A 20667-nucleotide genomic window follows, 5' to 3' on the forward strand; every position below is an offset into this window, starting at 1 on the left:
ATTAAAAGGATCCTTCCTTTTTCATTAGGTGAAAGATAGGAGATTCTGACCCAGAAATTTAAGTGGTTATTTTCTGACTAGGGTAAGGCAGAAGATAACCAATAATTCTATACAAATACACATGTTTATTCCTTCTGACTATGTAAACTTGGAAGAATGAAGCTAGAAAAATGAAAAGGGAAGTTTAAATAAGTACTAGCTTTAATCTTTAACCTCATTCACTCCTTCTTAAGATTAATAGTCTCTGAACTCCTTGGGGAAAGAATTGGAAGTCTTAAGTTGCTATGGCTTATTTTTCACTACTTTAAAATTTGATTTTTTTAAAATTTTATTGTAGATGGTGAAGTTAACAAGGGAGTTGATGAGTCTGTAGGCAAAGGAGATGGTAAGAACTATTTAGAAGTATTTTCATGAAAATTAAAAATGCTATTGGATTATCTGTTGCTGTGTAACAAGTCACCCCAACATTTTGAGGCTTAACAGAACAAACATCACTTTATTATTTCTGTGGATTGACAGTCTGGGCATAATTTGATTAGATGATTTTGCCTTCAGATCTCTCTTGATGCTTCAATTAGGGTATCAGCCAGAGCTGCATTCAATTCAAAACTCAACTGGGCAAAAATCTGCTTTCAAGCTCATTCATATGGCTTTTGGCTAGAGACATTAGTTCCTTGACAGTTAAGCATCTCTCTGGGAAAGCTGACCACAGAACAGCTATTTTCCTCAGAATAGGTGAGTGAAAGAGTGAGAGAAGGCACCCAAGATAGAAGTCACATTGTGTTTGTAACCTTATCTTGGAAGTGGCATCCTAGTATTTTTGCCATATTCTCTTTGTTAGAAGAAAATTCCCAGGTCTAACTCATATTCAAAGAAAGAGGAATACACAAGGGCATGGGTGTCAAAAGATGAGTCAGAAGCCATGTTAGAGGCTGCCTACTAAGATACATGCCACAGATACATACCAAATTAACCCTCTTCATTTATCAAAAACTAATAAAGCATTCCTTGTTTTTCAAGGTATTTTCACATGTAATATTTTTTAAGCCTCACTACTCTTGAGAGATCATCATTCACATTTACACATCAGGAAGTAGGTTTAAGATTTTTAAATTTGTGCCTAAGAGTATACATCAGTTAAGGGGAATAGCTGAGAAACTAGTCTTCTGACTCAAGTTCCTATGTGTTTGGGTATGTTATTCTGACTCTATTTAAAGTGTTTATTTTAAATATCCAAGATAAAGGATATCATGTACCATTTTTGTTCTCCTTTTCTTCAGGCTTTGACTTTCTACCACAACTGAACTCGGTGTTTCCTCCAAGAAAAAATCCAGTAACTTTAAATACTTCAGCATTGAATTCTAGTCCTCTGAATGTCTTTATGGGATCTCCGGGGAAAGAAGAAAATGAAAATCATGATCTGATAGCTGAGTCTAAGAAAGCATTTCTAGGAAAACAGGATCCTAAAGATTCCTTCAAACAGGTATGTGCCTGAAGTCACTTTGTCACTAGTAAGTGAGTGGCTGCCAAGATATATCCTAATTATTGAGAGTGCTGTGTACTTACTAGGTAGAATAATATTTACTCTTTAACAACTAAAGAATATTTTTGAAATCTGTCTTTGGCTATGTTGAAGGTAACAGCAGATATAAATGTATACTCTTTTTTCTTAAGGTAAATATTTGCTGTACTGTCTATGTAAGAACACTTGTTACCTGAATTTATAATATATTTCCATTGCAGCATAAAACATCAAGTTGGTGGTTAAGATGTTTGCTCTAAGTTTTAGAGCAAATTTGATGGTGCTAAGAATAAAATTAATCATTATTACATTTTACGAAAAATACAGTATCCAATATAGAATTAATTTCTTTTTTTTTTTTAAGAGAGAGAGAGAGAATTTCAATATTTATTTTTCAGTTTTCAGTGGACACAGCATCTTTGTTTGTATGTGGTGCTGAGGATCGAACCCGGGCCTCACGCATGCCAGGCGAGCGCGCTACCACTTGAGCCACATCCCCAGCCCCTAGAATTAATTTCTTTCTTTCTTTTTTCTTTATTTAATAATTAAGGTTATTTTATTTCTCTGTCTTCTTTTTTTTTTTTTTATTGGTTATTCAAAACATTACAAAGATTGCAGAATCACATCAGTTACACATCCACATTTTTACATAATACCATAATAGTAACTGTTGTATTCTGCTACCTTTCCTATCCTCTACTATCCCCCCTCCCCTCCCCTTCCATCTTCTCTCTCTACCCCATTTACTGTAATTCATTTCTCTCCTTATTTTTTCCCATTCCCCTCACAAACTCTTATATGTAATTTTGTATAACAATGAGGGTCTCCTTCCATTTCCATGCAATTTCCCTTTTCTCTCCCTTTCCCTCCCACTTCATGACTCTGTTTAATGTTAAACTTTTCCTCCTGCTCTTCCTCCCTGCTCTGTTCTTAGTTGCTCTCATTATATCAAAGAAGACATTTGGCATTTGTTTTTTAGGGATTGGCTAGCTTCACTTAGCATAATCTGCTCTAGTGCCATCCATTTCTCTGCAAATTCCATGATTTTGTCATTTCTTAGTGCTGTGTAGTACTCCATTGTGTATAAATGCCACATTTTTTTTTATCCATTCATCTATTGAGGGGCATCGGGGTTGGTTCCACAGTCTAGCTATTGTGAATTGTGCTGCTATGAACATCGATGCAGCTGTATCCCTATAGTACGCTCTTTTAAGGTCTTGAGGGAATAGTCCGAGAAGGGCAATAGCTGGGTCAAATGGTGGTTCCATTCCCAGCTTTCCCAGGAATCTCCATACTGCTTTCCATATTAGCCTCACCAATTTGCAGTCCCACCAGCAATGTACAAGAGTACCCTTTTCCCCACATCCTCGCCAGCACTTGTTATTGTTCAACTTCATAATGGCTGCCAATCTTACTGGAGTGAGATGGTATGTTAGGGTGGTTTTGATTTGCATTTCTCTGACTGCTAGAGATGGTGAGCATTTTTTCATGTACTTGTTGATTGATTGTATGTCCTCCTCTGAGAAGTGTCTGTTCAGGTCTTTGGCCCATTTGTTGATTGGGTTATTTGTTTTCTAATTGTTTAATTTTTTGAGTTCTTTGTATACTCTGGATATTAGAGCTCTATCTGAAGTGTGAGGAGTAAAAATTTGTTCCCATGATGTAGACTCCCTATTTACCTCTCTTATTGTTTCTCTTGCTGAGAAAAAACTTTTTAGTTTAAGTAAGTCCCATTTGTTGATTCTTGTTATTAACTCTTGTGCTATGGGTGTCCTATTAAGGAATTTGGAGCCCGACCCCACAATATGTAGATCGGAGCCAACCTTTTCATCTATTAGACGCATAGTCTCTGATTTGATATCAAGGTCCTTGATCCATTTTGAGTTAACTTTTGTGCATGGCGAGAGGAGGGGATTCAGTTTCATTTTGTTGCATATGAATTTCCAGTTTTCCCAGCACCATTTGTTGAAGATGCTATCCTTCCTCCATTGCATGCTTTTAGCCCCTTTATCGAATATAAGATAGTTGTAATTTTGTGGATTGGTTTCTGTGTCCTCTATTCTATACCATTGGTCCACCCGCCTGTTTTGGTACCAGTACCATGCTGTTTTTGTTACTATTGCTTTGTAGTACAGTTTGAAATCTGGTATCGCTACACCTCCTGATTCACCTTTCCTGCTTAGAATTGCTTTTGCTATTCTGGGTCTTTTATTTTTCCATATGAATTTCATGATTGCTTTATCTATTTCTACAAGAAATGCCATTGGGATTTTGATTGGCATTGCATTGAACCTATAGAGAACTTTTGGTAATATTGCCATTTTGATGATGTTAGTTCTGCCTATCCATGAACAGGGTATATTTTTCCATCTTCTAAGATCATCTTCTATTTCTCTCTTTAGGGTTCTGTAGTTTTTATTGTATAAATCTTTCACCTCTTTTGTTAGGTTGATTCCCAAGGATTTTATTTTTTTGAGGATATTGTGAATGGGGTAGATTTCCTCATTTCCAGTTCAGAAGATTTGTCGTTGATATACAGGAATGCCTTTGATTTATGCGTGTTGATTTTATATCCTGCCACTTTGCTGAATTCATTTATTAGCTCTAGTAGTTTCTTTGTAGACCCTTTTGTGTCTTCCAGGTATAGGATCATATCATCCGCAAATAGTGATAATTTAAGTTCTTCTTTTCCTATTTTTATGCCTTTAATTTCTTTTGTCTGTCTAATTGCTCTGGCCAGTGTTTCGAGAACTATATTGAATAGAAGTGGTGAGAGAGGGCATCCCTGTCTTGTTCCAGATTTTAGAGGGAATGCCTTCAGTTTTTTTCCATTTAGAATGATGCTAGCTGGAGGCTTAGCATATATAGCTTTTATAATTTTGAGGGAAGTTCCTGTTATCCCTAGTTTTTCTAATGTTTTGAACATAAAGGGATGCTGTACTTTGTCGAATGCTTTTTCTGCGTCCATCGAGATGATCATATGTTTCTTATCTTTAAGTCTATTGATGTGGTGAATAACGTTTATTGATTTCCGTGTATTGAACCAGCCTTGCATCCCAGGGATGAATCCTACTTGATCATGGTGCACAATCTTTTTGATATGTTTTTGTATACGATTTGCCAGAATTTTATTGAGGATTTTTGCATCTAAATTCATTAGGGATATTGGTCTGTAGTTTTCTTTCTTTGAGGTGTCCTTCTCTGGTTTGGGAATCAGGGTGATATTGGCCTCATAGAATGAATTTGGGAGTTCTCCCTCTTTTTCTATCTCCTGAAATAGATTATGGAGTATTGGTATTAGTTCCTCTTTAAAGGTTTTGTAAAACTCTGCTGTATATCCATCCGGTCCTGGGCTTTTCTTGGTTGGTAGTCTTTTGATGGTTTCTTCTATTTCCTCCCTTGATATTGATCTGTTTAGGTTGTTTGTATCTTCCTGATTCAATCTGGGTAGTTCATATGTCTCAAGGAATTTATCTATGCCTTCACTATCTTCTATTTTATTAGAGTGTAGGGTTTCAAAATAATTTCTAATTATCTTCTGTATTTCTGAATTGTCTGTTGTGATGTTGCCTTTTTCATCCCGTAAGCTAGTAATTTGGGTTCTCTCTCTTCTTCTCTTTGTTAGCATGGCTAGTAGTCTATCAATCTTATTTATTTTTTCAAAGAACCAACTTTTAGTTTTGTCAATTTTTTCGATTGTTTCTTTTGTTTTGATTTCATTGATTTCAGCTCTAATTTTAATTATTTCTTGCCTTCTACTGTATTTGCTGCTGATTTGTTCTTCTTTTTCTAAGGCTTCAAGGTGTAGTATGAGGTCATTTATTTGTTGGCTTTTCCTTCTTTTAAGGAATGAACTCCATGAAATGAATTTTACTCTTAGTACTGCTTTCATAGTGTCCCAAAGATTTCGATATGTTGTGTCTGAGTTTTCGTTTACCTCTAAGAATTTTTTAATTTCCTCTTTGATGTCTTCTGTAACCCTTTGTTCATTCAGTAGCATATTGTTTAATCTCCATGTGATGTAGGGTTTTTCCTTTCTCATTTTATTATTGATTTCCAATTTCATTCCATTATGATCAGATAACATGCATGGTAGTATCTCAACTCCTTTGTAATTGCTAAGCTTTGCCCTGTGACATAATATATGGTCTATTTTTGAGAAGGATCCATGTGCTGCTGAGAAGAAAGTGTATCCGCTTGATGTTGGGTGGTATATTCTGTATATATCAATTAAGTCTAAGTTATTAATTGTATTATTGAGCTCTATGGTTTCTTTATTCAATTTTTGTTTGGAAGATCTGTCCATTGGTGAGAGAGGTGTGTTAAAATCTCCCATGATTATTGTGTTGTGGTCTATTAGACTCTTGAACTTGAGAAGAGTTTGTTTGATGAATGTAGCTGCACCATTGTTTGGGGCATATATATTAATGATCGTCAAGTCTTGTTGGTATATGGTTCCCTTGAGCAGTATGTAGTGTCCTTGTTTATCCCTTTTGATTAACTTTGGCTTAAGTCTATTTTATTTGATACAAGTATGGACACCCCTGCTTGCTTCCGGGGTCCGTATGAGTGATATGATTTTTCCCAACCTTTCACCTTCAGTCTGTGTATGTCTTTTCCTATCAGATGAGTCTCCTGTAGGCAGCATATTGTTGGATCTTTTTTTTTAATCCATTCTACTAGCCTATGTCTTTTGATTGGTGCATTTAAGCCATTAACATTTAGGGTTACTATTGCGATATGGTTTGTATTTCCAGCCATATTTGGTTATGTACGATACTTAACATGATTTGTTTTTCCTCTATGCTTAGTTTTTCCTTTATTGTACTCCCTCCCGTTGTTGGTTTTCATTGTTATTTTTCATTTCCTCTTCCTGTAATGTTTTGCCAAGGATGTTTTGAAGAGCTGGTTTTCTAGCTGCAAATTCTTTTAACTTTTGCTTATCGTGGAAAATTTTTATTTCATCTTCAATCCTGATTAATTTCGCTGGATACATGATTCTTGGTTGGAACCCTTTTTCTTTCAGCATTTGAAATATGTTGTTCCAGGATCTTCTAGCTTTCAGAGTCTGTGTTGAAAGATCAGCAGTTATCCTGATTGGTTTACCCCTAAATGTAATCTGCTTCCTCTCTCTTGTGGCTTTTAAGATTCTCTCCTTATTCTGTATGTTGGGCATCTTCATTATTATGTGTCTTGGTGTGGTTCTCTTATGATTTTGTATATTCGGTGTCCTGTAGGCTTCTAGTATTTGGATTTCTTTTTCATTCTTTAAGTCTGGGAAGTTTTCTAGTATTATTTCATTGAATAGATTGCTCATTCCCTTGGTTTGGACCTCTGTACCCTCTTGTATCCCAATAACTCTTAGGTTTGGTTTCTTGATGTTATCCCATAATTCTTGGATGTTCTGCTCATGATTTCTTAACATTCTCGCTGAGCTGTCTATGTTCTTTTCAAGTTGAAAAACTTTGTCTTCGTTGTCTGAAGTTCTATCTTCCAAGTGTTCTACTCTGCTGGTAATACTCTCATTTGAGTTTTTAATTTGGTTTATTGTTTCCTGCATTTCCAGGATTTCTGTTTGTTTGTTTTTTATATCCTCTATCTCCCTATAGAGTTGATCTTTTGCTTCTTGGATTTGTTTATGTAATTCATTGTCAAAGTGATTTTTCATTGTCTGAATTTGATGAATAATGTCTTCCTTGAGACTCCAGATCATCTGAAGCATGTATATCCTGAACTCTTTGTCTGACATTCCATCAGCTGCAGATATTACCTCATCTAATGTTGAATTGACCTGTATTGTTTGTGGTCCTTTCTTTCCTTGTCTTTTCATACTGCTCATGATTCTTTCTAGCTTTGTGAAACTGTTGAGCTAATGTTTTTCCCCTTATATATTTGTATTGTTCTTGAATAGCTCCAAAATCCCTCTTTTTCGGAGAAAGACAATGTTAACAGATCCCAATATCAACAGTACACTATCTAAGGACAAGTTTTCATTATTAATACATTTATAGTTAGATTCTAAGACTATAGATATTGGATTTAATTATTACTTAAGAATATATTCCTTAGTTTCATAAAAGGCGTACCATATCTGGTGGCATATAGAAAACTTAATTTCAGACGAAGGATGTTATACTTAAAGGGGAAAGGAGTGAGGGTATGAGGTTAAACTAACTTAGCACCTTTGGAGAACTCTAATCACTAGACTGGTAATTTATGGAAGAATGTATAGACTCAACCTCCTATTTAGATAGTTACCCTATGTATAGATAGCAAAAGTTAGGAGATTGAAAGTGGTATAGAGAGAATACGAATTAAAAAAAAAAAGAAAAAAAATAACAAGGAAGAAAAGAGAAATAAGAGAAGGGAAAGGGAAGTAAGATAGAAATAAAGAAAAAAAATGGGGGGGAGGTGGGGTATATGCAATTCCTCTATATTACATTACTTTGGTAATTCAGTTGTTCATGCACAATTCTTGGTTTCACATATGCTGAAGTTGTGGAAGAGAGAGAAGAAAAGAGAGAGGGGAAAAAAAAAAAAGTCTCTCAGAAGACTGTTTTCCTTGCTTCCAGTAGGTGGCGTTGTCTATTCCTAGTTTGAGCCTCTGTATTCAGGGTGGTGGGTATAGCCAGTGTGAAGGGAAATGAGCTTCCACCTGTATCTTCCCTACTCTAGTCTCTGAGGTAGAAACCAGGTGCCTCTACAGTTGTTGTTTTGTGTTGATAGCTACAATCCCCAAAAGCTTGTGGGAAATATTTTGAGTTATCACAGCTAAGGGTGGGGGAGTTGGAAACCAGGTACCTGGATCAGCTGCAACCGTGCTGGTAGCCACACCCACTTTGATGGGTTTTAAGGGTTGATGGGCTTCCTGGAGACTAGCGCTCGGGGCGGACCGGACTTCCTCCTCCGGTCTGGCTGGCGGCTGGCGCCTTCCTGCTCCGGTCTGGCTGGGCGGCTGGCGCGTCTTCCTGCTCCGGTCTCTAGAATTAATTTTTTATGTAAGCGTTTAAAATCTGTTATAGGAAGACCAAGTCAGTTAGGTGTATAGTATGTGTTTATTTGTTTTCACATTTATTTTTTTGAATAATATTAAAAGATAATTATGAAGTAAATACGTCTTTTGATTTGTTTTTTAATATTTTTGTGTGGCTGTCACATAAGAGTTTGGGGATTTTTTTTTTTTTTATTTTGGCCAATGATTTTCATTTTAAATTATGTTCAGAAGATGCTGAGTAAATTAGTTTTTTTTTCCTTATGATGTTATTGCAGAGATTGTTTTTGATCTGTAAAATTAATTTATTTTGCTGCTAGTCCCAGAATATTTTTTTCCTCTTTGTATTCTTCCTTCATTTCCCCAACCCTATCTTCTGTTAAAAGGGGGAGGGAATGGTAGGAGAAATAGGTAAAAAATTTATTAGTAATATGGGTAAAACATGAAGTTAAGTATATTAAAAATTATTTTGTTTTAAATATAAAGTTTGCAAAGTTGATCTCTTCTGGTACTGAAACTGGAAATCTAAATAATTCTCCATCGTCTAACCAAACAAGAAATCTTGAGAAATTTGAAAAGCCAGAGAAAGAATTTGAAGCTCAGTTCATATATGAACCACCAGTTAATGGATCTTCAACTCCAAGTAAGTACATAAAACTTCAGAATGTTTGAAAATGTTAAATTGAAAAGTCCTCCAAATATTTAACTTAAAAAGGATAGAGTGATCATAGACTAAAAAAAAATCAAGGACTTTAAAGTTTATTGGCTTGTCTAGTGTCTAGAAAACCATGACATATGTATATGAATGATTAAGTTCAGCAATATTGATTTCCTCCCCTTTTTGTATGAATTTCATTTTCAATCTAATATGTAAGGATTTTATTAAATATGGTACAGATAGAATTATAATTTAGGACCCTTTGAAAAGGGATGGCTAACTACCTAAATTGTAGTTTTTCTTCTTCATATTTAAATCTTTCTCTTAGAATTTAAGCCACAGACTCATAAAACTTGATTGCAATTTAAAGAGTTTGAAGTTTACCTCTAAGAATATTCTGTATAAAAGAACTCTTCATATAGGAGCAACTCTTTATATAACTATCTGTATTTTACTTTAAGGTTTCTGTGGGTGTATTGCATTAGCTGAAATGCCAAGACTTTGCCTATAGCACTACTTTACTCCTACCCTCCTTCTGTTTGTTTTTGATAGTCTTGGTTTATCTGGTTTGTGGTATAGCTTGTCTCATTCGTCTTTTATTAGAAGAAATGGTTCAGAGATTCTTCAAGATTAATTCCTCTATCATATTATTACATTAGACAGTTGGCAGTTTATAAATGACTATTAGAAATAATGTCATTTAAATTTTTAAAAATTGTATTCTAGACAGTGAATTTTTCTAAATATCAGAGGAACACTGTTCTTTGCCAGTTTTTCAAGTTCCCTCATGCCAAATCTTATTTAGAAATGTTTGATATCTCTTAGTCCAAATTGACTATTCATATTTTCTCCATTCTTTATTTTAGATCCAAAGATAGCATCCTCTGTCACTGCTGGAGTTGCCAGTTCACTCTCAGAGAAAATAGTTGATACTATCGGAAACAATCGACCAAATGCACCATTGACATCTGTTCAAATCCGTTTCATTCAGAATATGATACAGGAAACATTGGATGACTTTAGGTAGTAATTGAGAAATTACTCTATCTAAACCTTGCATTTCTTTGTTTATTTTTATTAGTGTAAAACCAGAACTATACGTAATGGTTACTACTTTTTATCTAAATTATTATGAACATAAAACCATAGAAAACGTGATAGGTTTTGTTGATCTACTTGTACTGCATTTATTGACTTCAACCAGGAACAGGCCCATTTACCTAGATAGCTTGACAGGGAAGTCTAGCATGCAGACAGCTATTCTGGATTTTTTTAATCTTCAAATTGTGAACAGATTCTTGTGAACTCATGTGTAGTTCTTATATCAGTACTTATAGATCACCTGTTAAGTGTCTTATTTTTAAATTAATTCTAAATATTTTTATATAGAATGCATCAGAATGTAATAATATAACATATGTAATATAGAAAAATTTCCTTATTCTTGCCTATCTCATACTTTGAATGTATTTTAGAATTTTGCTTCCTTTTACTTATGTCAGTATTTTTGGAAGCCATTTTCAATTATTAGAATCTTTAGTGGGGTTTCTTCCTCCCTCCCCTTCTAGTCTATAGTTACTTGGGATTATCATGAGTAAGAATATTGGAGATGTGCAGTTTTTGTTTGTGAATATTTCTTTTTTATGTTTAAAATATTTTTAAAATGTATTTTTTAATATTAGAAAAGTATATTTTAAAGAAAAATTATTTTGGCATTTACAGTGTACCTCGTATATGTACCAGATACAAAAATGAATTCTGTACCCAAAAAGGACTTATAGTTTATTCAGGATAGATACAGTACATCCTTCTGTGATAGGTGTTTTATGTGAATTAGTTCTTTTGTGATTGGTAAATTGGGCAGAGTTGACAAAACAATTGGGAAATTTCATTGTTATAATAGCAGCCAAAGTACATGTAAAACAGCTTAATGAAGCCCCTGTCAATGTCCATCTCCTCTGACTTTCTCTTAACTTGGTGTGGCTATATGGTCTGTGTTAGAAGCACTTATTTTGTGGTTATTCCCCATTTGTGGGGGTTGGGGGGGGTAGCATTTTGTCCTTGCCTCTATAACTTGACAGCCCCAATCCTTCTGCATTCTATCTTCTTCCATTAAGTAATCATCACTTTTTTAAGGTAAAGTGTCTTATTCAATATTTATCTATTAGACCATGTTTTTAAAACTGTCCTAGTATTTTTATTAAGATTTGTTTTTGTTAGTGCTCTGTGACAAAGTTGCATAAGTTTTGAGTGGTGGACCTCAATTCTTTTTTTCCTAAGTCCTATTATTTTCAATATACAGTTTTAAAGAGTGTGAGGTTTTTCAGGAATACATAAATATTTATGGCATAATAGCAGAACTGTCTGAACAAAATGATGTTGGAAACACAGAAAAAGAGCAATTTGCTGGGGCAAATTTGGAAAAGAATGACTGAAGAGATTTTATTTTATACTCAAGTGTGTGGGAACAGTATGAGCACAGAAACAATTGTAAATTTTAGAAATACTTGCAGAGAGAAGGTACTATGACGAGATGCGGCCGAAAAGGTAGTTATGAAAGCCTTAACATGTAGGAATGGGGGGGTCATCAAAGTTTTTAAGCATGAAAGTAATGTGTTATTTATTATTTATTCATTCAACAAGCATTTTAGTGTTGGTTCACCAATGGTTTTGTATGATTCGAGGGCAGTGGGCTCAGGACTTTTCCTTCAGCAGGCCTGGGGATCTGAGCCCTGGGATGACTGAATTCTCTGCTTTATAGCCTGCCAACTCCCTGTGTTGCTAAGGGTTGATTTTTCTTTCACTTCTGGTCTGATCCTGGCTTAGTACCCAGAGTGGCTCGGGATTTCAGTTAACTGTTCTGCTTTCAGTCTTCAGTAGGTGTATTCAGCTACATCAGTTATTGAGAGCACAGAGGGAACAGTATTGAGGGACTCAGTTCTCTTCCACCCTAAGACTTTGCAAGTGCTTTACATCTGTGTCTTAGGAAGTCTCTCAGCTCTGCTGCTTGCCTATCCCTAATTTACGTAAGCACTCAGTGAATGCATGTGGGGGAACGTGAGCGAATAAATGCAGGCTTTTTAGTTGTGATTCCTTGGAATTCTAAACTGCCATACCAGGCTTCACCTGGTTTTTAAAAATGTATAAAAATTTCAGCTAGTTCTCTTTACCCTTTTGTAGGCAGCTTTCTCCGGCCACTGTTGTATTGATGCTGAAAATGGTGCTGGGTCTTTGTATCCTTATTATTTCTTTGCTGTTAGTTTATTTATATATATTTTTTATTCTAAACTTTGGTCAATTTAAGAATGTATGATTTTATAGATTATCAGGCTTCTTCTCATAATTAGAATTGAGAGTTTACATATAAGTGGAAGTCTGTTCAGCTGCTTTGTTGTCTTTCAAAAAGATTTAAGTTTGTTTTGTCAAGCTGATCACCTTGATCTTTTTTGTAGCTACTTTTTAAGTTTTTTTTTTTTTTTTTTTTTTTGAGAACTCCTTTATTCTAGTTTGCCTTTATTTCTAGTCTTTGCCCCTCCAGGACACCTGCTGAGTATTCACCCTGTCTTTTCAGGTGGGTCTTAAACTTTAACCTATTTCACCAGCATCACAAGGCTTCCAAAGTTCCTTCTCTGCATTTCAGCTGTTATTTTATGTTTGGTTTACTGACATGTAACCCAGTACAGGCATTGTTTAGGAGGCAGCAGATAGATATCCAAAGGGGAAATTTCTGCAGGCTTCTCCTCTTCAGATTCTTGGACTTTTTAGCATTGGCTTTCTTGGTAGTCCTAAACTCTTAACACTCCAACACTGGTGACACTGTCTCAAGCTTCAGAAGAATGCTGCCACTCAGCTTTTTTCCACATTATGGAATCAGCACATATTCCAGAGACAAAAGCAGAGGTAAATGTGGGTCTTACCTAGTAGACTTCCCTTCTTTGCAAGAATGTGGCTCTTTAAGCCCTGGCTATGCTGATGGTTCTCTGATACCAATGATGAATTTATTGATTGATTAAGGTACTTTCTAGGCAAGCATTCTACCACAACTGATATCTTCAGTTTTTAATACAACTTTCATTGTAACTGAAAGCAGAAAATATAAATTATTTTAAATGCCATTTAATTGCAACAGAAAAATTAAGGTACTTGGGAATAAATCTAAACAAAAATAGTCAAGATTTTTTGAGAAAAAAGAATTTTTAAAGTGAATTACAAAGCATTTACAAATAAATGGAAAGATTTTATGAAGATGACATTTCATCTAACTTGGTCTATAGATGGAATGCAATCCCAGTCAGAATCCCAGCTAGGTTATTTGAGAGATGATGAAATGATTCCAAAATTATATATATGGAACAAAAAAATGATTCAACATTACTATCCCAAAGAAGAATAAAGTTGGAGGGGACTGGTTTGATGGATGGATAAGCTTAGTTATTAAATAAAATTAAGATAATAGTATAACACTGGCACAGCATGGACAAATTGGTCACAAGAAGCAAATAGTTAGAAAGAAACGTATGTGATTATGGAACTTGATAAAAGACATTATTAACATTGCAGGTCTGTGTCCAAAATATGGAATAATCTATAGATTGTAATATTTGGTTGTATAAGAATAAATTTGCTAATTAAAAATCAATTCTGTATAGAATAAAAGTTGAATTGTAAAAATAAAAATTTTAAATGTTCTAAGAGATCTTAAAACTTCAGAGTAGGAAAATTATTAAAAATAAGGAAATGCACTACCTATAAAATTTGCAGTATTGAGTAAATTTGAGTGTATAAATAACAACTCTAATTATGAGATATCACTAATAAAGCAGAGGGAATAGCATCTGGAATATTCATATCACCAAAAAAAGCGTCAGATTATATGTAGAACTCTTAAAAATGAATAAGAAGAAGGCATGAACAAACCCACTATTAGTAAACAGAAAATGCAATGAGATACCATTTCACATCCATTAAATGGGAAAATATTGTGAAAGTTCAGATATTGCAAGTCTTGGTGAAGATACAGAGCAAAAGGAATTCTGTTACACTGATAATGAACATATCCATTGATACTGCCACTTTGAAAAACAAATTGCATGATTTTGTAAAACTTATCAAGTATACACGTAGCTTTATACCTTTACATGTCATCTATGTATATGGGTGCATGTGGATTGAGAGGTGTACACATGATTATAATAATAAAAACTTGAAAACAATTCAAGTATCATTTGACAGGAAAATGGGCATAACCAGTATAAATCAGTGATTTACAGATACTGAGGACCTAGAAAACAATATTTCTTTAATTTCAATAAGCTTCTCAAGACTGTAGAGATTGTTGTATCCTTTTTGTTAACACTCAAAAACAATCACTTTGAAAACATTAACTACAGATTGTATCTTATATCTGCCGTGTTTCACTTGTCATTCTTCAGTTCCATCTATTTCTCAGCATATACTATGATCTCATTCTTCTTTATGGCTGAGTAAAACTCCACTGTGTATATAAACACTACATTTTCTTTACCCATTCATCTGTTGAAGGGCACCTGGGCTGTGTGGCTATTGTGAATTGTGCTGCTACAAACATTGATGTGGATGTATCCCTATAATATGCTGATTTTAGTTCCTTTGGATAAATATCTAGGGAGTGGGATAGCTGGATCGGATGGTGGTTCCATTCCTAGTTTTTAAAGGAATCTTCATATTGCTTTCCAGATTGGTTGTACTGATGTGCAGTCCACCACAATATGTGAGTGTACCTTTTTCCCTACATCCTTGCCAGAACTTATTATTATTTATATTTTTGATGATTGCCATTCTGACTGGAGTAAGATGAAATCTCGGTGTAGTTTTGATTTGCATTTCCCTTATTGCTAGGCATGTTGAACATTTTTTCATAAATTTGTTGGCTATTTCTAATTTTTCTTTTGAAAAATGTGTTTAGTTCTTTTGCCCATTTGTTGATTTTTTTGCGGGGTGGGGTGGGGGGGTTCTTGATATATTCTAGATATTAATCCCTTGTTGGAGGAGTAACTGACAAAGATCTGTAGGTTCTTTCTTCATACTCTTAATTATTTCTTTTGCCTTGCAGAGCATTTTAATTTGATGCCATCCCACTTATTGATTCTTTATTTTATTTCTGGAGTGTTAGAGATCTTTTTGAAGAAGTCATTGCCTGTGTCCATATGTTGTAGTGTTGAGCCTATGTTTTCTTCTAGCAGTTGCAAAATTTCTGGTCTAATTCCTAGGTCTTTGATCCCCTTTGGGTTGTCCTTTGTGCAGGCTGAAATAGGGATCTAATTTCATTCAAAATATGGACATCCAGTTTTCCCAGTACCATTTGGTAAAAAGACTGTCTTTTCTTCAATGTATGCTTTTGGCACCTTTATTAAATATTGAACGACTGGATCTGTTTGTCTGTGTGACTTCTATTCCATTGGTCTTTGTATCTGTTTGATGCCAAGAGCGTATGTTTTTTGCTACAGTATTACAGAGTACTGTAACTCTAGTATAATTTGAGATCAGGTATTGTGATGCCTCCAGCATAGCTCTTCTTGCTCAGGACTGCTTTAGCTATTCTGAGTCTTGTATGCTAAACTCCCAAATGAATTTAATTAAAATTTTTTCTAGTTATGGGAAGAATGTCATTGATATTTTGATAGGGATTGCAATGAATATATATAATTCCTTTGGTAGTGTGACCATTTTGACAATATTAATTCTGATTATCCAAAAACATGGGAGATCTTTCTTCTATCTTCTAAGGTCAAAGGTCATCCCATCTTTTTTCTTAAGTGTTCTATAGTTTTCATTGTAGAGGACTTTCACCTCATTGTTTAGATTTATTTAGTTTATTCCCAAGATTCTTTTTGTTGTTGTTGAGATTATTGTGAATGGGATAGTTTTTCTGATTTCTTTCTCAGCATATTCATTATTGGACTTTGTTTTGTTTTGGTACCAGGGATTGAACCTAGGGCATTTAACCACTGAGCCACATCTTCTTTTATTTTTAATTTTGAGACAGGGTCTCAATAAGTTGTTTAGGACAATGCTAAGTTGCTGAGACTGGCTTTGAACTTGTACTCTTCCTGCCTCAGCCTCCAGAACCACTGAAATTAAAGGCATACACCACCATGCCCAGCCAGTATTGGAGTTTTTAAGAAAAGTCTTTCTTTGAACAACAAAATTTAGGAATATAACAACTTCTGTCTTGGGATTTCGGTTAAGTGATATCATCAGATAGAAGCACCCAGTATATTTCTATGATTTGATAATATTCTAGCTTTAAGTTGTATGGTGTGTGACTGAGTGTTTCTTTTACCATTATACTTGCTGATTTTCTTTTGGAGACAAGAGTTAATTGCATCTTACTGAGTTAATCATGTTACATCCATCAGAATAGCTCCTTTCTACTAAAAATTTTTAGTAGCACAGTCATTGATTATTATATGATTTGTAGTCTAGTGAGTTTTCTGTATTTCTTGTACTATAAATCAGTGTCTTTCCTTAATGATTATTTACATATCAAGGAATGTAGTGCAGTATGAGATCTAGAGGTAGGCAGCCTGGGTTTATATCCCGTTCTACTATTTGCTAGTTGTATGATTTTTGAACAGGTTATAACTGGTCTTTAGCTCACTTACTTTATTAGTGAAGTGGAAGAAGTCATTTCTCCTAATTGTGAAGATTAAACAGGTTCTTATAAAATTTAAGAAATAGTGCCTAGTATATGTTAAATAAATGCTAGGCGCATTAGTATTTTTATTATTGTAAATAATTATTAACATTCAATAATTTGAGACAATGAAAAAGTTTAGCAAGTTTCCTAAATGAACTAGAATTGGTTTAAACTCTTATAATTCTAATGTATTTTACATTCTTCCCTAGAGAAGCATGCCATAGGGACATTGTGAATTTGCAAGTGGAGATGATAAAACAGTTTCATATGCAGCTGGTATGTATGGCAAACTGTGTTTTAAATGAATTGAGAGTTGTGTGGCGCTAAAAAAAAAAAAAAAAAAAAAAAAAAAGAGCAATGTATTTTTACTTATTTGCCATATCTAGTTGCTAAGAAAAATGAATAGGGAGTTTCAGATATTTAATAATATTTTAACTGCTCACCTCCTTTTTAACCTGTGGTAGGTAGTTAAGGCCACTTTTTCAGCACTTTCTTTCTTTTTTCTTTGAAGAAGCAAAAACCCTCCCAAATGTGTGAGTATAAATCTACTAAACATATTAATTTCACCAGTCATCTTTGTGATTAAGTAAAAAAAAAAATCATTCAGCTAGTTAATTGAACATGAGAGAAATGATAGCTGAAAGTATATAAAACATATCTTGTCAAGTAATTGTGAAACACCAGTAATCTAAACAGCGTTTCCCCTTTTTCTAGAATGAAATGCACTCTTTGCTGGAAAGATACTCAGTGAATGAAGGTTTAGTGGCTGAAATTGAAAGACTTCGAGAAGAAAACAAAAGACTACGGGCTCACTTTTAAAATTTCACTGCATATGTTAATGTTTAATAATCTGGGGAGTTTCTGGCAACACAGAACTTCATAGAATCAGTATTGTTTTCTTGGTCTCTAGGGAAAGAAAAAATTTTTTTCAAGTTAAAGGGTGTTGGAATTTTACACCAACCACTGTTTCATGTTTTCTGTCACAAATATTTATATTTTTATATTTAAACTGTACAATATATCATTTGCATAATAGGAAAGTCTTTAGCTATACACTAAGTGCCCTTTTTCATAGAAAATTGTGCATAAAAATAGGTTATGTTTTTAATTACCTTTTTTAAACATATTTTTGATTGACAAATTGCCTTCCAGATTTTTCGGGGTAGTTTTAGAAGTTTGATATACCTTCTATTTTTATGGAGAAAATGCCATTGACTAATAAAACACAGTTGGCTAGTAATTATTTTGTTAATGACATCAAGTATGACTATTATTTATTACTTGTAAATGTGATAATTTTTTGAAATTTTGAATTGTACAGATGCATCTTATCTTTTGCATTTATGTTAGTACTTCTGATAACTTTGTACTTCTGGTTGATATTTTTTAACATTGCCTAAGAAAAGTTTTAAGGGTGTGTGAGACTCAACCATATATGTGCCGATTTTCTCATGAATTATTAATATGCAAAATTATAAAAGTTTTAATCACTCAACTAGTGAAAATTTCATATTAAATACTAAATATTACAATATCATTGCCATCTTTTCCTCCCAAGAGAGAAGTGTGAATTATTTTGTTCTGCAGTCTGTATCATTAACTTTCTCTAATTCTTTCTGTGATATGAATAATATTTTTATATTATTTGCTTTATCATAAAATTATTTATAAAGTTCATTGTGAAAAGAATTCACACCCCTTTGGCAGTAGTTGGACATTTGCATCTACCTGCTGTGATCTCCATTTTAGGTGTAAGATGAGGAGGGCTACTTGTTCATGTTCTTATCTCTTGCCCAAAGAGTTACACTGTATACCTTGAATATAGCTCTACTACTACATTTTGACTTCTAAGATAAAGATATATACTAAAATTTTTTTAAAATCTAGTTTAGCTTACTAACTTTATTGTTTTCCAAAATAATGGGAAATAAGTGTAAATATGCTAATAATTACTTCCAAAAATGAAAACAGGAATATTACTTTTTCCCAGTATGGCTCGGCAAATACATTGTATCAGCACATATAGGTGTGTTAATGTTATCTTTTCCTGGCAGATTATGAATGCATTATGACTTGTAACAAGTTTCCTTATATGTCACCAGAAAACAGGTTTAGAAGACATAAACATTAGTGTGTTTTCCTACATGCAGTATTTAAATCTATAATATTTTCCTATTGTCTTTTTATATAGGTACACATAATGTATATTGAGAGGTGGAATAAATAAAACAATTTTAGTAACTTTATGTGTATAGATGAAACATTTTTGTCATGGATTTAAAAGCTAAGTACAAAAAATAAAGTTTTTTATTAAAAAAAAAAAATAGAAAATCTGAAAGTGGACTTTTGCCTCTGACCAGAATGGTATAATAGGGATTAGATTTACCTTTCCAATGGAAATTAAAATAAAAAAGACAAAATGCCTAAAATAATTATCAGATATTGGACATTAGGCAATTTTACCAGACAGTGATCCTTGAGTGGGGCTAACAATGAGACCACAAAAGCTCAGTGAACTACAAACACAAGGAAAAAAAAAAAAAAACTATACTAAAAATTCCTTAAAACCAGCAATAAGGGGAAAATTCCTAAAAGAAGCTGAAGACACAGAAGAATAAAGATAATCAGACTGTCACAGTGGAGCATCATCTTTTTTTTTTTTTTTTTTTTTGGTACCGGGGATTGAACTCGGGGGGCACTCAGACCACTGAGCCATATCCCCAACCCTATTACGTGTTCTATTTAGAGACAGGGTCTCACTGGGTTGCTTAGCACCTTGCTTTTGCCCAGGCTGGCTTTGAACTTGTGATCTCCTGCCCCAGCCTCCTGAGCCACTGGGATTACAGGCATGTGCCACCACGCCCAGCTGAAGTGTCATCTTCAAAGTACCAAAAGAAAAATTTCAATTTAGAATTCTATATTTAGAGAGAATGCTTTCAAAACCAAAAATGAAAAGACATAGAAAAGATGGAAGGTTTTTCACAAGCAGAATGAACTACAGAAAATATGAAAGAATGCCTTTAGTTGGAAAATGATACCACATTGAAATCTTCAGCTACACAAAGGAATGAAGAACACCAAAAAATAGTAAATATGTGAACAAATAATCTTTTTCCTTGTTTCAAATTTTATTTCAAAGATAATAGATTAAGTAAAAAATAAAAACATCAGATATTGTGTTTCACGTATATAAAGTTAACTTGTACCATGATCATCAAGGTTGGGAGATGAGAAAGAAAGTACAGTACTTGTTTCTTCCACTAACTGAAGCAGAAAAATATTACCTGAAGTAGACTGTGATAAGGATGTAAATCCTAAAGCAACCACAAAAAATAAATAAATCTACAAAGATGATAAAATGTGGCCATAAAAAAAAGTCCTAAAGGAGAGAAAAGGGAAACAAAAAATAGGTGAAAAAAATGGAAAATAAATACTAAGATGATAGATTTAAATAGCCATATCCATAGTTACTTTAAATGTGAATTGTTATTTACTCTTAATCAGATTGAATCTTTTTTAAAAAATCCAACTACATAGTGAATACAACCCAGTTTAAATATGAAAATTTAAATATAAAAAGAGGAAATATTAATATATTGAATCAAATGAAGACAAGATGCCAAAATTTCAGGGAATCAACTAGAGCAGTTTTTGTTTGTGTGTGTGTGTTTGTGTGTGTGGTGTTGGGGATTGAGCCCATGGCCTTGTGCATGTGAGGCAAGCACTCTACCAACTGAGCTATATCCCCAGCAGTTCTTTCAAATATTTAAAGAAAGCATCTCAGTTCTCAACAAATGCTTGTAGGAATTAGAAGGGGA

The 20667-nt window shown here is 33.9% G+C and overlaps 1 protein-coding gene across 1 annotated transcript in view; it reads left to right on the top strand.

The window, feature by feature from the left end:
* Positions 1 to 19095, top strand: part of Nedd1 (NEDD1 gamma-tubulin ring complex targeting factor) — a 64724-nt gene extending 45629 nt beyond the window's left edge. Inside the window, exons 10-15 of the mRNA XM_076853225.2 lie at positions 338 to 385; positions 1281 to 1483; positions 9000 to 9156; positions 10038 to 10194; positions 17059 to 17125; positions 17564 to 19095. Of these exons, the coding sequence (XP_076709340.2) occupies positions 338 to 385; positions 1281 to 1483; positions 9000 to 9156; positions 10038 to 10194; positions 17059 to 17125; positions 17564 to 17668 (737 nt within the window). The 3' untranslated portion in view covers positions 17669 to 19095. The remainder of the gene's footprint in view (positions 1 to 337; positions 386 to 1280; positions 1484 to 8999; positions 9157 to 10037; positions 10195 to 17058; positions 17126 to 17563) is intronic.
* The last annotated feature ends 1572 nt before the right edge of the window (positions 19096 to 20667 follow it).

Source organism: Callospermophilus lateralis, chromosome 4 (genome assembly GCF_048772815.1).
Source record: "Callospermophilus lateralis isolate mCalLat2 chromosome 4, mCalLat2.hap1, whole genome shotgun sequence".
NCBI lineage: Eukaryota > Metazoa > Chordata > Mammalia > Rodentia > Sciuridae > Callospermophilus > Callospermophilus lateralis.